Source organism: Poecilia mexicana, unplaced genomic scaffold (assembly GCF_051168715.1).
Source record: "Poecilia mexicana isolate PSO_F unplaced genomic scaffold, ASM5116871v1 scaffold_11, whole genome shotgun sequence".
Lineage (NCBI taxonomy): Eukaryota > Metazoa > Chordata > Actinopteri > Cyprinodontiformes > Poeciliidae > Poecilia > Poecilia mexicana.
In genome coordinates, this window is record NW_028263380.1 from 23,632,263 (window position 1) to 23,648,140 (window position 15,878).

At 38.7% G+C, this 15,878-nt stretch overlaps 1 protein-coding gene and 1 pseudogene across 5 annotated transcripts in view; one reads left to right on the forward strand and one right to left on the reverse strand.

Annotated features, from left to right (window-relative positions):
- The window catches only part of LOC106919802 (uncharacterized), a 42,348-nt pseudogene extending 33,933 nt beyond the window's left edge, over positions 1-8,415 (forward strand). Inside the window, exons 5-11 of the transcript XR_015764581.1 lie at positions 2,074-2,292; positions 2,724-2,864; positions 5,260-5,415; positions 5,520-5,692; positions 6,155-6,289; positions 7,062-7,199; positions 7,323-8,415. The product of XR_015764581.1 is annotated as an uncharacterized LOC106919802 (transcript). The remainder of the gene's footprint in view (positions 1-2,073; positions 2,293-2,723; positions 2,865-5,259; positions 5,416-5,519; positions 5,693-6,154; positions 6,290-7,061; positions 7,200-7,322) is intronic.
- A 1,458-nt stretch (positions 8,416-9,873) lies between these two features.
- The window catches only part of LOC106919798 (chloride channel protein 1-like), a 29,496-nt gene continuing 23,491 nt past the window's right edge, over positions 9,874-15,878 (reverse strand). For 3 of the 4 annotated variants that reach the window (XM_014990390.2, XM_088010439.1, XM_088010438.1), the window contains 3 exons: positions 15,401-15,505; positions 13,594-13,680; positions 9,874-12,870 (listed from right to left, as the gene is read on the reverse strand). In XM_014990390.2, coding sequence (XP_014845876.2) covers positions 12,349-12,870; positions 13,594-13,680; positions 15,401-15,505 — 714 coding nt within the window. In that variant the 3' untranslated portion in view covers positions 9,874-12,348. The remainder of the gene's footprint in view (positions 12,871-13,593; positions 13,681-15,400; positions 15,506-15,878) is intronic. The other variant, XM_088010440.1, reaches the window with a different exon arrangement.

The window sequence follows — 15,878 nt, forward strand, 5'->3', positions numbered from 1 at the left end:
AGGAGGAAAGGGAGCTTGGAACCAACATGACCGCCCCTGTGGGTGCCCCTTCCTATATCACTTCCTACTTTTCTCCTCTCTCTCATTGATATCAACAGCTGACGTCAATGACACATGTCAGAGTCATTGATGGAAATCCAATCAGGTCTTTGATTTCAAAGAAACTAAAGTAAGTGATATAACTTACTTTAACTGCCTACTGAAGCATCACCACAGGCGTGTTGGGGAATGTAGTGTACTGTAATGTGGCAGTGCTGGTGCTGGTGTTAAATATTTGTGAAGTCGCTGCAGTGTTGTGACTACCAGTGGTTGGTTCTTCTTCTTCTGTGACGTCTCTTGTGCTCTTTGCTTCCGACTGTAGCGCTCTGTGCTTGGCATTGTGTAGCGTCTTCTAGTGTTTGTAACAAAAGACAATTGTTATGTCTAGTGTATTTGAAAGAAATGTGTTGGATTTGCTTCACAGTGCATAGAATCATTTGAATTGCCAAGACCCCAACACCCTCCCTCATCCTTCATCCCCATTTACTCCATTCCTGTTTCCACCCCCAATTAGGCTCCGCAGCAAGAGTTTGATTTTCAAATGAGATTGGCTCTTTTTGTCTTTGGGGACAATTGTGTCTATTTATAGCTCAGCCTGAAACCTGCCCCGTGGACCTGGGGAGTCATTTCCAAAGCTCTGTCTCTGTTTATTCATGCCTGCTTGATTTTAATTACTTTTTTTCTATCAATCAGCCCCTCTGCACCCATTTGATTTAAAGAATATGCCCCTAGTTTGAATACAGTATTTGCATCTTAATTGGACAAAGATTTAAGAGGGAACCATTATTCTCCTTAAGAAAGCAAAATATGGACCTAAAATTCGATGACAATATTTTCTGGGGGTTTATTGGAATGATGAATTTATCACTACATACAGAAATGTTGGAGCTGCACCAGCTTTATCAAATAGGCTTCTCCTTAGGTCAAGTTACATTAAGGACAGTGACTATTCAGACAATCATTACATGGTTATATTTTATGTCAATCAGTGAACAGTGCACCATTTTTAAGAAACTGAACGTCTATTCACACGGTAAAATATTAATTTTTTTGGGTTTCCACTGACAAAAGAAAACATATGAATTCAGCAAATACAACTGGTGTTCATCTTAATGCAGAAAAACAGATTTCAACCACGTTCAACTCAGTTAAATTTATTTAGATTAAATGTAACTAGATTTAACTAAAGTAATTTAGTTTAATTCAGTTTGACTGACTCAAACGAGTCTACATTAAAACTTCAAACTTTATAAAAAAAAGCAAAACAAATGCAGAAAGCTTAATATCAGTTCTCCAATTTATTAACATTTTAATCAATTTTTAAAAAAAGTGAGATTCATAAAAAAAATCCCATAAAAAGAATCTTAGATCATGTGTATCTATCTCACCCTGAGAAAGCACGAGGTGACAGAGGACAGGAATGGCTCTCTTTAAAAATGGAGAAGCCTCCTCCACATCCAGGCTTTTATAAGCGGACATATGCACTGACAGAATTGAGTTTGCTTGCATTTTGTTGGTCAAATTGCAATATTACTCAAGCAATTTCCCATGTGACAGTCGCAGTGGCAGTGCATCTGAATGGGACATTCAAGTCACAGCTGCTCCTGCCTTTTTCTGAGCTGTTTTAACTTTTGTTGGCATAAAAAGGAAGTGAATTAAGCTATTATACTTTTTTTTTAAAAAACGAGGTGACTTCCTGGTGCAGAGTGAGCGTATTTTAGTTCTAAGCAAAGTAGGTGCTCGGTTTTACTGATCATCTCACACCTTGTCACTTGAGTTCATGCATTACAGTACATTTAATGCCTCACTGACATCTTCTGTCATAGTATCTAGGATTAAAAAGATCCACTACATTACAGTTTCTCATCCTCATTCTACCTCCTCTCCATGCCTCAGTTGGAGGTGTAGTTTTTTTTTTCAGAGGGCCAGAAGATGTTTTGACAGTGTGTGTGTGTGTGTGTCTGGTGTGTTTGTCTCTGTCTACGTGTGTCTGTTGCTGGCCTGCAACTCCTGCCGCCCTCAAACTTGGTGTAGGTGTGACACGGTCAATGAAGGACAAGGTGACCAAGCCCACTGCCATGGCCCAGGGTCGGGTTGCCCACATGATCGAGTGGCAAAGCTGGGGCAAACCGACGGCGGGGCCGTGCGGGGGCGCAGGGCGTGCCAACCTGCAGCGGGAAAAGGAGAGGAGGATGGAAAACGATGCTTACAGCGACCTCAGTGACGGCGAGAAGGAGGCTCGCTTTGCAGCAGGTAAACACCTGGACTTTAATTTATACAATATACAATGTCCAGAAACAAGTGATTGTGTTATATTGACTATATTCAAGACCAGCTCTTTATATGGTTCACAAATATACTGGTGAAATAAGTTATTCCGGTTGATTAGGCTTACATTTACTTGTTTCCAACAAATCTTGATTTCCCATTTGGAGTAAACACTCCCCTCCATATTCTCCTTCACTGCTCTCAAAGCTGCCTGGTTCTCCATGTTAATGACTGTTGTTGTTGCTTTAATCACAAATTAACACCTGTATGCACCAGCAAAGCAGGGTCTGAGATTCTTATTAGGCTCTCCAGCCCTAATTAGTAAGATAAGGCATCATACTGTTGCATGTTACACTTTCTAACATGAGCCCTGCTGCCTCTCAGCTTGTACTGATGGCTCTCTGTTCCCTCCTCAGGTATTATGCAGCAGTTTGCAATCTCTGAGGCGACTCTGTTTGGGTGGAACTCGATGGATGGTGACAGCATGGGAGCTGGCTCGAACCAGGGCAGCGTCGCTCACTTGAGTGAGGTCAACCAGGAGAGTATTACCAGCAGAGGTAAATGAGCTTTAAAGCTCTGAATGTTTCTTCTACCTAAGTGGTGATATCCAGTGATTGTTTTGGCAATAAGTTCATGATGTTTGGTGTTTGCAAAATGAGCCGTTTCAAAAACCTTCTGAATGTAATGCCATGAAGCCCCTCACCTAGCAACCCATGCAGACCTCCAGGCTGGTTTCACCACTGTATGCTCTGTACAATGGCTTCTGGAAAAGAAAAGTGTTTTATTGTTGGCTAATCATCCATAAATCACTTGCTGCATTGTTCTTGGTTGTGCAAGAGGCTCCACTTCTGCTTTTCAAAGATGTACGGTTGTGTAATTACTCATCTATTTACAGTCATTTTGACATGCGAGTGTAATGTTGACAAATATTTTCTTCATGCAAAGCTTTAAATATAATAATCAGAAAATATCTTTGACATCAGTAGTTTTAGCCTTAATAGAAGCTATTGGAAATGCTGATTTGTGAAGAGAGAGTGTATTTAGTTGCCAAGAGGATTCTTGGTCTAAAAGGACAACAAGCTCATCAGTTGCTTTTAGTTTCCAAAGGCAGTCAGTTTGGAACTGTGTTCAAATGCAGCTGGTCTTAGAGTATAACATGATGAAGAGTCATTCGCTGCCTCTACCCATACAGCTGCTGACTGCATTGGCCACAGGAACATTTCAGATGAAGTTCACAGGCAGTTCAAATCTTTGGTATTTAAGCCAGAGGCGAGCCATACCCGCTGTGTGGGAGGGAATGAACCATAGGCATGCCTTTGTCAAATTTTCATCTTGGCAGTTTAACAGACCAAGATTAAGGTTTAAACTGTAGCAGGAGTCGATTTGCCCGATCTAATTACAGCTGTCGACTGCACACTGCTACAAAGGCACCATCACAGTATGAATTTATTTAACAGAAAAACCTGAGCCAATGTCCAGGGAATGTATGATGTGTGACTTTTTGTAAAGAGTTCTTGATTCATCACAATTTGCTTATTCCAGTGAACAGCATACTTGGAAATAGAAACAGATACTTTGTAAGATGGGTCCTTTCCTGATAAGCAAATACATTTAATTATCCTAATATTATTACTACTGTTGAACATCAAGCCTGTGCTCACCCAGATGCCACATGTCTTTGTGACATTATTGCTACTAGCTTGACCTTTTGCTGATAATAATGCTTAAAATCTGTTTGATACTGTAATAAGTGAATAAGTAAGAGCTATGCATTTTATTGCTGTCAAAAACATAAAGGTTTGATTCGGTTTGTCTTTCTTCATTTCTACTATTTGCATATTTAGATGGAATTGTGTCAATTTCTCAATTAAAGTCTACATTTAGGAAATCCCTGCAAGTCTGTGTACTTAAGGCTGCTAGAATCTAAACACAGCAGATTTTATGCTCCTACAGCGAGCAAAACGAAATGGTTTTAAATATCTCTTATTTAGTCATATGTCTTCGGTGTCACATTAAATTTCTGAATGTGAGTGCTGAAAACTAAAAAGGAGCCCCATCAGTCACACTTTTAGCCAAAAGTCAAGTACTTTTGGAGGTCAGCCACATTGCTGCACATTTCTGGTTTTCACTCCTGCAGGGCACTTAGTCAGGAACTTCCAAATGACAAATCCGGATGACAGCCTGTCATTTCTGAAACATCAGATGGGGTTTAACATGTTCTGTGTGAGAGAACTGACTTAGAAATCTAAAGGACAGTGAGAATGACACAAATAATTGAAGAGCGTTCTTTATACTTGTTTTTAAACTAAAAACTGACGGGCTCAAGCTAAAAGGCACTGCTGTGATTTAGCTCCACCCTAAGACATTAATAAACCAGGAAAAAGTAGATGGTTTAGAAAACCCTATTTAATATCAAAGAGACTACCATTACATAACTGCAATAAAGATAATTGAAACAAGGAGTTCTATGACAACTACAGATGGTTCTAGCTACTCCAAAATAATCTGTAATGAATTTGCAACTCTAACCAGGACTTTTATGCCAAGTGCCACTGTGACAGGAATACATTTCTTTTCTCACTGGTGTTTAGCAGTATAGAACTTTGTCTAAGCCCTGCGGGACCCTGTAGGTTACCACAAGGACTTAGCTCTGCAGCTTTGCTTTCATTAACGCCACCATATGGGGCTCTGCAAGGCTTCATTTAGCATAAAACATCAACACAAGTGTACGGCACATAAACACAGCATCAGTTACAACTTTATTGGACAGAGGAGATGGTTTTCCACAATGTCCACGTGTTTGGTGTATAACAAACATGTTTATAGGTCAATAACACTCCTATTAAAGTCAATGTGAGGAAATCTCGTCAATAAATGAAATTGCTTCTCCCCTTCTGAACAGTCTTTTTGTTTATACCTCACATCTCCTTGTTTCTGTGCATCTTTGAACAGACCAGGTGCTCCATCACTCCTCTGCAGATGTCTGGCCTCACACCTACGTCTCACAGGGCCTGTACTGCCTGTCTTCCTCTGATGCTTGGGACCCAATCACCAGCCAGCCCTCGGGCATGGTTTCACCTGCCGCGGGCTCCTACATCATGGCTGCCGGTAAGGATTAATTACCCTCTTAAAACCTTTTGTACTAAATTAGTCTCCAAGCGCATGTATGGTTGTGTGAGCACAAGGTATTAGGCATTTTGCGGGTGTTGCAGGTGGTGGTAGTGGAGCAGGAGGTACCCCTGGAGATGGGTATGAGGGCACGGTTGGCGGTTACCTTCAGCAGCACCAGGCTCATCTTGCACTGCAGCAACAAAGTCAACTCCAGCACCTACAACAGCTTCATCACTACCAGCAGCAACAGTTTCTGCAGTACCAACAACAACAGGTGTGCAGTGCACACTTTAATAAGATGACTTGCATTTCTTTAAAATGCAAGGGATCACAAAAGCAAATTTGTACACATAAGAAAAATCCTGCGGTTATAGGTCAATTCAAGCAAAACATAATAGCATGATTTTATTGCTTTTATTTCTAACAGAAACAGCAAGTATTATTCTGATTATTCTTCTAGTTGTAGCCTGTTCTGCTGCTCCAGAACCAAACACGGAGAAGCAGCATTCAGCATAATAATAACTGGAACATTGATCAGTAAACTTGTTATATATTTGAGTGATGATTTTGATGAATGTATTTGACAAAATGTAATGTCTGCAGCTTGTTTCATAACTGGTCACTCTATTATGTTTTTTATGAGGTTATTGTGGAAATGTGCTACATAAATAAAGTTAACTTAACTTGACGTGGGCTGTCTTCTGCTTGTCCCTTTGCCTTTCATTCGTTTCTCCAGTCTTTGGAGCACAGGCTACACAGTGGCTCCCCTTCCCTCCAAGCCACTCCGAACAGCACCATCCACAGCCTCGGTCCTCCCACTCACCCCCGGCTAGCGGACCTGTGGGGGGCTGCGCAGGTAGAGGCCCATCAGGTATGCATTTGCCTGCTGACTCAAAATGAACAGATTATATTTGCAAAATAGGTGATGGTTTAATAAGGCTTGACAGAACAGGTTTGACAGAGAACAAGGACACAAGGGTGTTTGAAGCACATACAGTCACAAGCATACAAAATCTGTCTTTAGTCACTATAAGGCAGAGATGTCACGGCCATCACTACCAACCTGTTACGTGTTACAGAGGTTTATGTTTTTGTTTCACTGCATCAAAGGTAAAGAGAGTATGTATACTAATTTTTTTTGTCTTACTGGTTTGGGTTTTTTATATCAGCAGGCCTATTTAGCACACAACTGTAGTGCAGTGAGTGATGAAGTGCCAGAGGTGTCTTCCAGGTAGGAGACAGGATGAAGGTCTGCATGGCGAAATCCCAAAGGTCTGCATGGCAGCTTGAAGTGGATTTGATGAATTTTGTGGAACAGTCCTGGGTAAATCATCCTGGCCTCCATGATGGCATGTCTGAAAGTCTGCAAGGTTACGACTCGAGGCATTTGGATTCAGCATCTGCACCTCTTGCATCCACTGAAGTCTTGTTTAACCCTGATGCCCTGCATAGGAAAGCCAAGCTGGGTTGCGACAGGAAACTGCTTGCCCCTCTTCCCTACTTATTCTGTTGCATATTTTTGCCTTTCTTTGGGGTTTTAAATCGAAGAATATACATACCTGTTAAACATGACAACTAAATTGTTACCACTTTGAAACAAAAAGTTGAAATTCAATGGAATCAGTAACCTCATCTGGTTTCAGGTGGAGATCGTTGGTCAGATGAGTGCGCAGATGCTTGACATGGTTGGAGGAGTTGTAGAGACGGTCGGGGAGGAACCGGAGCCTGAATCCGAAGGGATCCTGGAGCACCATGAAGAGGAAGAAGAAGAACTGACAAGGGTTCGCTGAAACTTTTTCTTTCCTTAAAACCTGTAGTCAAAAGTTTTAGTGTCACAAGAGCAGCTAAAATGTTAATAAATTTGATTACGAGGCATTATAAATAACCTTGATTACATTTTACAGGTAGAGGAGATAACACTGACCTTAGAGCCAGAGCCATGCTCTTTAACACCATCCCCGCTGAGGGAGGAAGCCCCAACGACAAGGGGTTCAAGCCCAGGAACACCAGCGCAGCCTGCAGAACCCATTCCAGAGAGGATACCTTTCGATGTCACCCCTTGCGTCGTCCAATCGCTCGAAGAGAAAGACGAGGAGGCGGAGGAGGGCTCCATTGTCGTCGTTGCAACAAACTGAGTCACACGGCCACAAAAAGACTAAGACTTCAATAATTAATCAAGCTTCTACCCCACCCCTTCCTTCCTTCTCCCAAATATTTACCTTTCTAAACCCGAGTAAACGCTACTTCAGCTGGAAATGTTGGATGTAATGTATACAAACTAGATGCCATCAACCCCCAGCCTCCCAGTTTAGCATCAAAAAAGTGGACCTGAACAAGACTATGAACAAGTAATATTAAAGGACGGGAGGGACAAGAAGTCTTACCCTGCTGGAACTCAGAAACTGAAGATATAATGAATTACTAATGTTTGGACCAACCCGACTGACGAGCCAGGACTGGAAACCACCAAATAGGGGATAAAAGGATGGATGCAAAACTCCCCAAAACAGAGACAAAACTGAGAGATGAATAAAAGGGCAAATAAAATAAAAAAACACATCTGTGCAATACAATAATTATGGATACAAAAATGGGTTGTTAAATAATTCAGAGTGTTTGGTTCCTGTTCCTTGGAGCAACAGAAGTCTCAGAGAGACTGTTGGAGAGCTGTTTGGTTTGCTAATTGATGCATTTTGGTTGGACTGCATTCCTGCTTAATGCAAAGTGGAGACTCAAACCTCAGAGCAACCTGGGGCGTGCACTTTGAGTTATTTGCAAACAAACCATCTGACCACAACCAAAAAATGCATGCTTTTTAACAGTGACCTAGCCCTAACAGTATAACCCAGTATACAAGTAATAATATAACAAATTGTTTTTTACAATAAAAGGGAAAAAAACAATAAACTGATATGTATCTGTATGAATGTAAGACTGTATGTATGTGTGTATGAATGTAGCTGCTTCGTGTGTAAAATATATATTCTGGGAAACAAACTCATATCAGCGCTGGTTATTTTAAGCATGTTGTATATAATGAAAAAACATTCAGGTTAGTATTTCAGTGTATTTTAGATTCATACAATCTAATATTTTAATTAGGTTATATGGTATCTAAGCTTAAGAGTAAAGCTGTAATTACAGCTTCATATCAGACTAAGGAAAAATAACAGCAATTTGTTTGTTTCAATGAAATATTTCTTTACAGCCAACTACTTTTACTATAAAATAATTGCACAGTGAAAAGTGACAAAATTTTAATAGCGATGCTATTGCTGAATATTATGATGGAAATATTGATCACAACTGTTCTCTGGACTTGCTACTTTCATTATGACGTCCTCTCTATTCCTTATGGGCTTTAGCATCTTGGCTACTAAAAGTACATGTCATATTCACGTTGCAAGGATAACTGCTATATGATAAACTGTGCAACTCTAAAATCTACCAAACCTTATAGTAGGCAATTGTGGTACTGTAAACAAAAGGATCATTTATTTTCTGACCAAATGCTTATTTTTTCCATCTTCACCAATTGTCTCTGTTTGTAGAGATAATGCAAAATGCAAAATCTATGCGTTTTGGTTTCGTCTGCTTTCTAATTAATTTCTGAGGAGTAAAATTAATAATAAAGCAGATCCTTATTAGCGCCACATAAAAAAATGTGAAACGGTTCCACTCAGCACATTTGCCTCATTCATTAACCTAAATATTTTTCTTGCTTTGTAAAGGCAGTAAAGTCCTTGTCTGGTCGATAATTTTGAATGATTTATATCATGCTAAAATATCTACTTAAAAATGGTTCCTGGATTTCTTTACATATGACAGAATTTACTTTAAAACTATGGATCCATGAACATTAACATTAAGGACGTGAAGAAAAAGCCAGAGCAACATGTGGCTTTCATTTCATTCTTACTCTCCAGCTATCAAGACCCTGAAGCCCCTAATTGCTCTCATACTCATCCGCCCTCTTCTTGTCCTCATGTTGCTCCAAGATCTTATCCTGTGAGCTGCTCTGAAGCTCAACTACAGAAGTGACACTTAGATAATGACATGGAAATATAAAATGGTAAAATTCACCAACTCATTTCCAATAAAGTGAAAAAAGACTTTTAATAAAGAGAGATCTGTTATGTGGCACTTATAGAGGCTCAGTCATAAATTGAAGAGCCTAGACAACCATTAGAAATGTCCACAGAAAGTAATATATATTTTAAAATGTCATTAAAAAAGCCCACTTAATGTATATGGGAGGAAATGCATTAATTCACATTGTGCATTTATAATTTTACTTTAGACTTTGTGGGATTACTGCGATGCAGTAAATTGTCTAACGTTTATTTTTGTTTTTCTGCAATAAACATTTTAAACTTCAACATTCACCTGCAGATTGCTACAAAGCAAATGGCATTTATGAAGGATACTAAAAAGGCACCTTATTTTCAACATGCATTCTTCAAACACTATTTTGTATTTATTTTTGTTCAAATTGATTCCAACAGCGAAGTTGCACAACTTCAACTGTTAAAAATGTGTTTTTGTTGAAGTATGTAGTTTTTTACACTGTAGTCAGGGATAGCATAGCATTGACAGTCTTCTGTATGAAACAAATATGCGGAAAAGGTTTTATAAGGTAGAAAGTGGTTACAGAGTTACTATGACAAGATATGCTCAGCTACAATATTAAAAATGAAATGCAATTGTGATGGAAATTTGTAAAATAACATTTGTGATCACTATTAAATTTGAGACTGGCGTTTGAGGACATCAAAAACCTGACTTGGCCCCACTTTGATTAGCTGTTAGCTTTAGCATATGGGAGCTAACTAATCTCAAATCATACAAAATTAAGATGCTAAATCAGTTATTATCTGTTTCAGGTTTTAAAACCGAACATCACTTTAACCAGCTGCAAATAGCACTCATTTTCTGTTATAAGCAGTAACTCAAGGTGGCAAGAACAAGAAAAAAATGTTTTAGTCAGGATATTTTATACATACAGGAACTTAGTTGCAGGCTCTTAAAAGTTAACATTCAGTGAAGGCAAAATAAATTCCAAATCTACATTCAAATAAAGCTTTATTAATCTACTATTTTCCAGTTATATGAACATCTGGAAAACATTTGAATCTACAGAAACACCAAAAAATAAATAAGTTAATAAATAAATATTCTTACCCCAGATAAACAGATGATACAAGATTATAGAGACTAAACACCTGCTTAAGATACAGATACATATTTTATTTGAACATAAAAGCTGCTTAAAAAAAGATAAATTTAAAGACTTTTAAAACAGCACCTGAGGACTAACTTTGCGTTAAGAGAACTTAATAGTGCAAGCGTATAAGATGAAATCTGGAAATGGTGCATCATAAGGACAGATGCATTTCTATACTGAAATGCATGTATTTCAGTAAAAATTGCATTAGTGAGCAGAAAATAAAATTCAGAACCTTGCTGGTAGCTGGAGTGTGGTTTGATGTGTAAGTTTTTCTTTTCGCAAACCTTTTATGACATTATCTGTGAATGAAATGACTTTGTTCTATTAAGGAGTCCTCTAAGGTACTAACTTTAGTTAGAACATGCACCCAGCTTCTAATTTCCAGATAAACAGACTTTCAGTAACAGAGAACAGCAGATTTCAAATACAGGTCAGCATTTGTATTGAGAGGAGACATAAAACCTTCTATTTCTGATGCAAGACACATTTCTGTGCGACCCTTAACTTCCAGCCCTGAATTAATTCATCCTGACTGTTCCTCCTTTAAATATTTAAATTAAATTAAATTTAAATACTAATTTAGAAGATTCCCATCTGGAATCATAAATTTTCAGATGTCAGAATCTCTATCATGTGTAGAAGTTATACAACAAACTGTCAGCTGTCATTTACTGTCATAGACACTAACCATCACTTTTGCTGAGGATGCCGTAGATGCGTATTTGTTCTGTCCGATTTGATTCTCATAAATATTCTCCTGTAAATTATTCAAAGAAGCTGTGTGTCATTCTGGGACGTGGCTTTGTAAAAAAAAAAAAAAACCTAAAGGAATCTTTGTAGATAGGGTTTGGTGTTGTCAGTCGCCTTTAGCTGCTTCATTTGTCAACTTAGCCATGGAGAAATGAGCTCTGAGGCTGCTTCCCCAAGGTCAGCACAGAGGTCGTTGTGGGGCTTTGGCCAGTCTTTCATGGTGGACTGAACAGCTTCAGTACTGAGCTGCTATCCCAAAGGTTTGTGCCAAATTAACTTCACCTGTTCTGATATCATTTTAAAAACTAAGACAAGAACAATCAGGTAATTTGGCACTACAGGAACCTTTCTCTGGAGCCGCGACGGTTTTTGCCAGGCAATATTTTGCTAATTCTTCAACAAAGTTGCTAACAATAAATAGATAAAAGTGCAGCCTTATTTTGGATGGGAAACAGTTATTAAACAGAAATAATCAAATTAACTAATAAAAATAGGAAAGCAGCATGGGATGCATTTACTTATTGTTTCTTGTTTTCCATGGAATTCTTAACGAAAAGCAAAACATTTCCAACAAGCAGGTTATGGTGAATATGTCAAAATGTTCTATGCTGCTTTGGCTCTAAAACAATCATAAACATAATTTTAAGTTTCATTTCCTATTTTCAACCAATGCAATATGCTATAAGTTCTGGTTAAGCTGGTGTAAAGGAGGTATGTAAATTGAAAGTAAAAGGGGGAAAGGATTGATCCCTGAGGTACAACACCACTGCTTCGTGTTTAGAAGTGATGGCAAAGGTTTTGCTGGAGAACTAAATCTCTAAACCACAAAGAATTTGTAGCAGTGTGATAAAGAGGTACATAAAGTGCCCAAATACCAGGATGATAAGTTAAGAACGGAAAAAAAAATCTTTAAATACAAATTTCCAGTATAAAAAATATTCTTTGTTTGTAAGCTAAACCATTGGCTCATCATCACTGTCTTCTACCACCTGAAGGAGTCTCTGTGAAGGCCTCAGGGTGGAGAGAGGGATGGAGGAAGAAGGAGATGGAGGAGGGGTTGTGGAAGGAGGGGCAGGAGGAGGAGTGGAAGGTGGAGGGAGGGTGAGATTGCTGTTGTAACTGTAACTTCTACTTCCTGAGCCACTTGTTGAAGTGCTGCTGCAGCGGCGGATGCTACTGCTACACTCCTCTACTTCCTTCGGTACACCCTCAATCCATACCTCTGTTTCATGCTCATGGTGATCATGATGATGATTATTATTATGGTGCTGGTTGTGGTCAGGGGTTAAAGAGAGGGGAGGCTCTGGGATAATTTGAGACAATGGTGGAGAGGCTGCAGTGGGAGATGACGGAGCACTGGAAGAAGAGGGTGGAGGTTTAGGGACAGATTTGTGTTTGCTGATGTCACGAAAGCTGGCCAAAGGGGGCCGGAGCCGGACACCGGAGCGCGTGGAGCCTTCGATGGCCTTCTGGAGCTGAGGAAGCAAAGAAAGGGAAACAGAATTGGAAATAAAAGAAAAAGAATTAAGAAAATAGGATTTATAAGACGATACAGAAGAAAAGATGACATTTCAGTACAAGGCTCTTAGAAAATTATGGAAATCAAAGCCAGTCATTAACAAACACTATACTACTGAAGGCAATAATTTCAGACAGTTTAAGAGACTTTTAAGTCTAAAGCAATTGGAAAAAGCATTTGCATTTTGGCTTCATAGTCAAAGAAATGCAACAGAATTACTTAAAGCTAGTCTAAAAGGTATAAGCTTGACCACTGTGTCAACATTTAAACACGTAGAGCAAATGATACTGATTTAAACAAAAATATACATTTCAATCATGGGCCACAAAACTGTCATTAGACAATGCATGACTTCTTCCTTTTCTGCCACCCATACCTCCCAGTAACACTTCTAATAATAATTGTTTACCGTGACAGAAATGATAGGAAATATGTTTTTATGCTTTTAAAAATTACAATAGGATACAGTTGGTATCAGAAAGTCAAATGATTGGCCAAATTGGAAATTGACCACAAATGTGTGCAGCATCTATTCATTGTTTTTCTTATTTATCAAAGAAGAAGAGTTAGGTGTCACTATCTGGTTGCATGAACAAAATGCTGATATTTTGTGTCATATGTAGTGCAATGGTAGGAGAGAGAAGCAGGAAAAGTGACTTTTCTAACTTAAGTTTCTTACCTCTTTTAAAGCCACCACCCCCACAAGTTTTCCAATGCTGGTCACATAAGCATGACTTAGTCCAAGCAGGGAGAATAATGTGTGAGTCTGCAGAGACAAGGTGAAAAGGTAACTCAGCCAACTGTCAGAAAATACTCCTCCTAAAAGGACATTTCTTTTTATCTGTCTGTGACTTCAGACGATTTACAAGCCCAGTGCTTCTCTGTCTGCTCTGTCTAGACACAAAGAGAACAAAGTGGCTTCAGACTCAACACAAAGGGAAAGTCCTTGAGCATATTTTGAATGCACAAACTATATTTTTCATACAGCAGCTGAGGTCCCACTGAGGGGAGCTCTTTGTATGCATCAGTACATCTCAATCACAAGGACTCTTTTGCACATGAATGAGCACGGTATTCTGTGTATTACCATGGAAATGAAATCGCAAAAAAGAATAATAAGGCTAAGATGGTGTTTATTCGCTTCTGCCTCCTGAAAATGACAGTAAATCCTGGATCCACTAAGATTTATAACAATGGGAATTCAATCCTGTGGTACCAACTGCTGAATACATGAAAAGAGCAGAAGTCTAATGAGTGTGTGGAAGCGCTACCAGAAAGCAGATTTACATAATGTGAGAAAATTTGCAACTAAAAGAGATTTCTGGAATGTTTATATCATCTTTCACACTGCTATTTAAATGCAAACGGAAAAGAATGACAGTCATCTTAAGCAATGAAGTAGTAAAATATTTTGTTTTAAATCATAATGACTAACAAATATAAAAATTAAACAATTTAACAAAAAACTGAAGTTCTAAGAAAAGTCTCAGAATATATCAATTAGCTCACAATCAGCAAACCCAGGAAATTCTACACATCAAGGTTTTCTGCAACAGGGGATGGCCGTTTTAGTCAAAATTAAACAATAACTGTGCAAACACCAACAATGCAAAAATGCTTTGGATTATCAAATTTATTTTATAAAATACTTGCATGTACAGATAATTTTTTGACAGCTCTCACAACAAGACTAATTAATATGTGTTTTATAACGTCTTTATTTCACTTAATAATAAGAATGATGAATAAGCGCCTTGGTCATATAGGGAATAGTATTGGTTTCATAAAAAGTCCTCTTTTACACACCCTGCAGAGGTCACCAGTCCTTTACACACAGCTAGGAATGTGCAAGAGCAATTTAGTTTGATGAAAGGCCAGTTTTTATCTCATTGACTTCTATCAGCTTGACCGACCTGAATTAATCAACCACGTTTTTGACAGTCTGGCGTATCCAAATGATACTCATGAATGTATAAGACATGGAAACTTCAAACTGAAACTTAGATCCAAACCTCAGCCTTTATTGTTGTGTAACAACTGCTTTTCTAAACATCAACGCCAATGCATTAGGTTTTTTTCTTGCATATTTTATCATTCGTTAGCAGCATAAATATGAAAATCAGCGTTTTATTTTTTCATGATCCACCTTCGACATGCCTGCAGCTCTGTTTGCAGGTACAGATGTGAGAAATCATGGTTTGAATATATGGCACTGATTAATGCATGAACATTTGTAATTTCAGACCGGGGAGAAATCTGACTCATATGCGGACAACGAGATCACATAACACCCACTGAAACAAGACTAGAAAATCAACAGATGTGGTATTTTGATTAGATTATAAATTTCCAATTATGCACAACATTTCCGAATGCGCAGAAAGTCCAGGGTGTTAAGATTCGACATAACGCTTTCGGAGAAATGAAATTAGAGCAGGAGAACAGCTGTTTTACAAGGATTCAGGGGGAAGCCTTCCTCCACCAACCTTGTGCAATGAAGTTCTCTCCACCAGCTGGAAAGGTGAAGGGTCAATTTGTATCTCATCGATTTCCATCGGCTTGTCCATCTCTGCCTCTTCCCACGCTTTGATCTGCAGCAGCAAATAAACACCAAGGCCACAGGGATGAATCAGCCGACTGAGATTCAGACCAGGGGGAAACAGTTATTGTATTCAGAAGTATGACTTTAGCCAGAGGGAAGCATCAAGATTTGTTTTTTCTGAGGAGTCATAAAACATATGAACAAATCTATCAGGCAATAAAAATAGCCATTATATAATTTATAAACACTGAGATGTCAGTATTGGTAAAAAATATTCATGTCTGTAAACTGTATTTTTAGCTCCAAAGAGGAGAATGCCTTTCTTTTGCGATAAGAAGGGCGTTGAAAAACCTTGAGACCTTGTGTCTAGTCCTTGCATGTCCTGCTTTTACCCTGAGATTTAGAGGGTGTGACACCTTTTA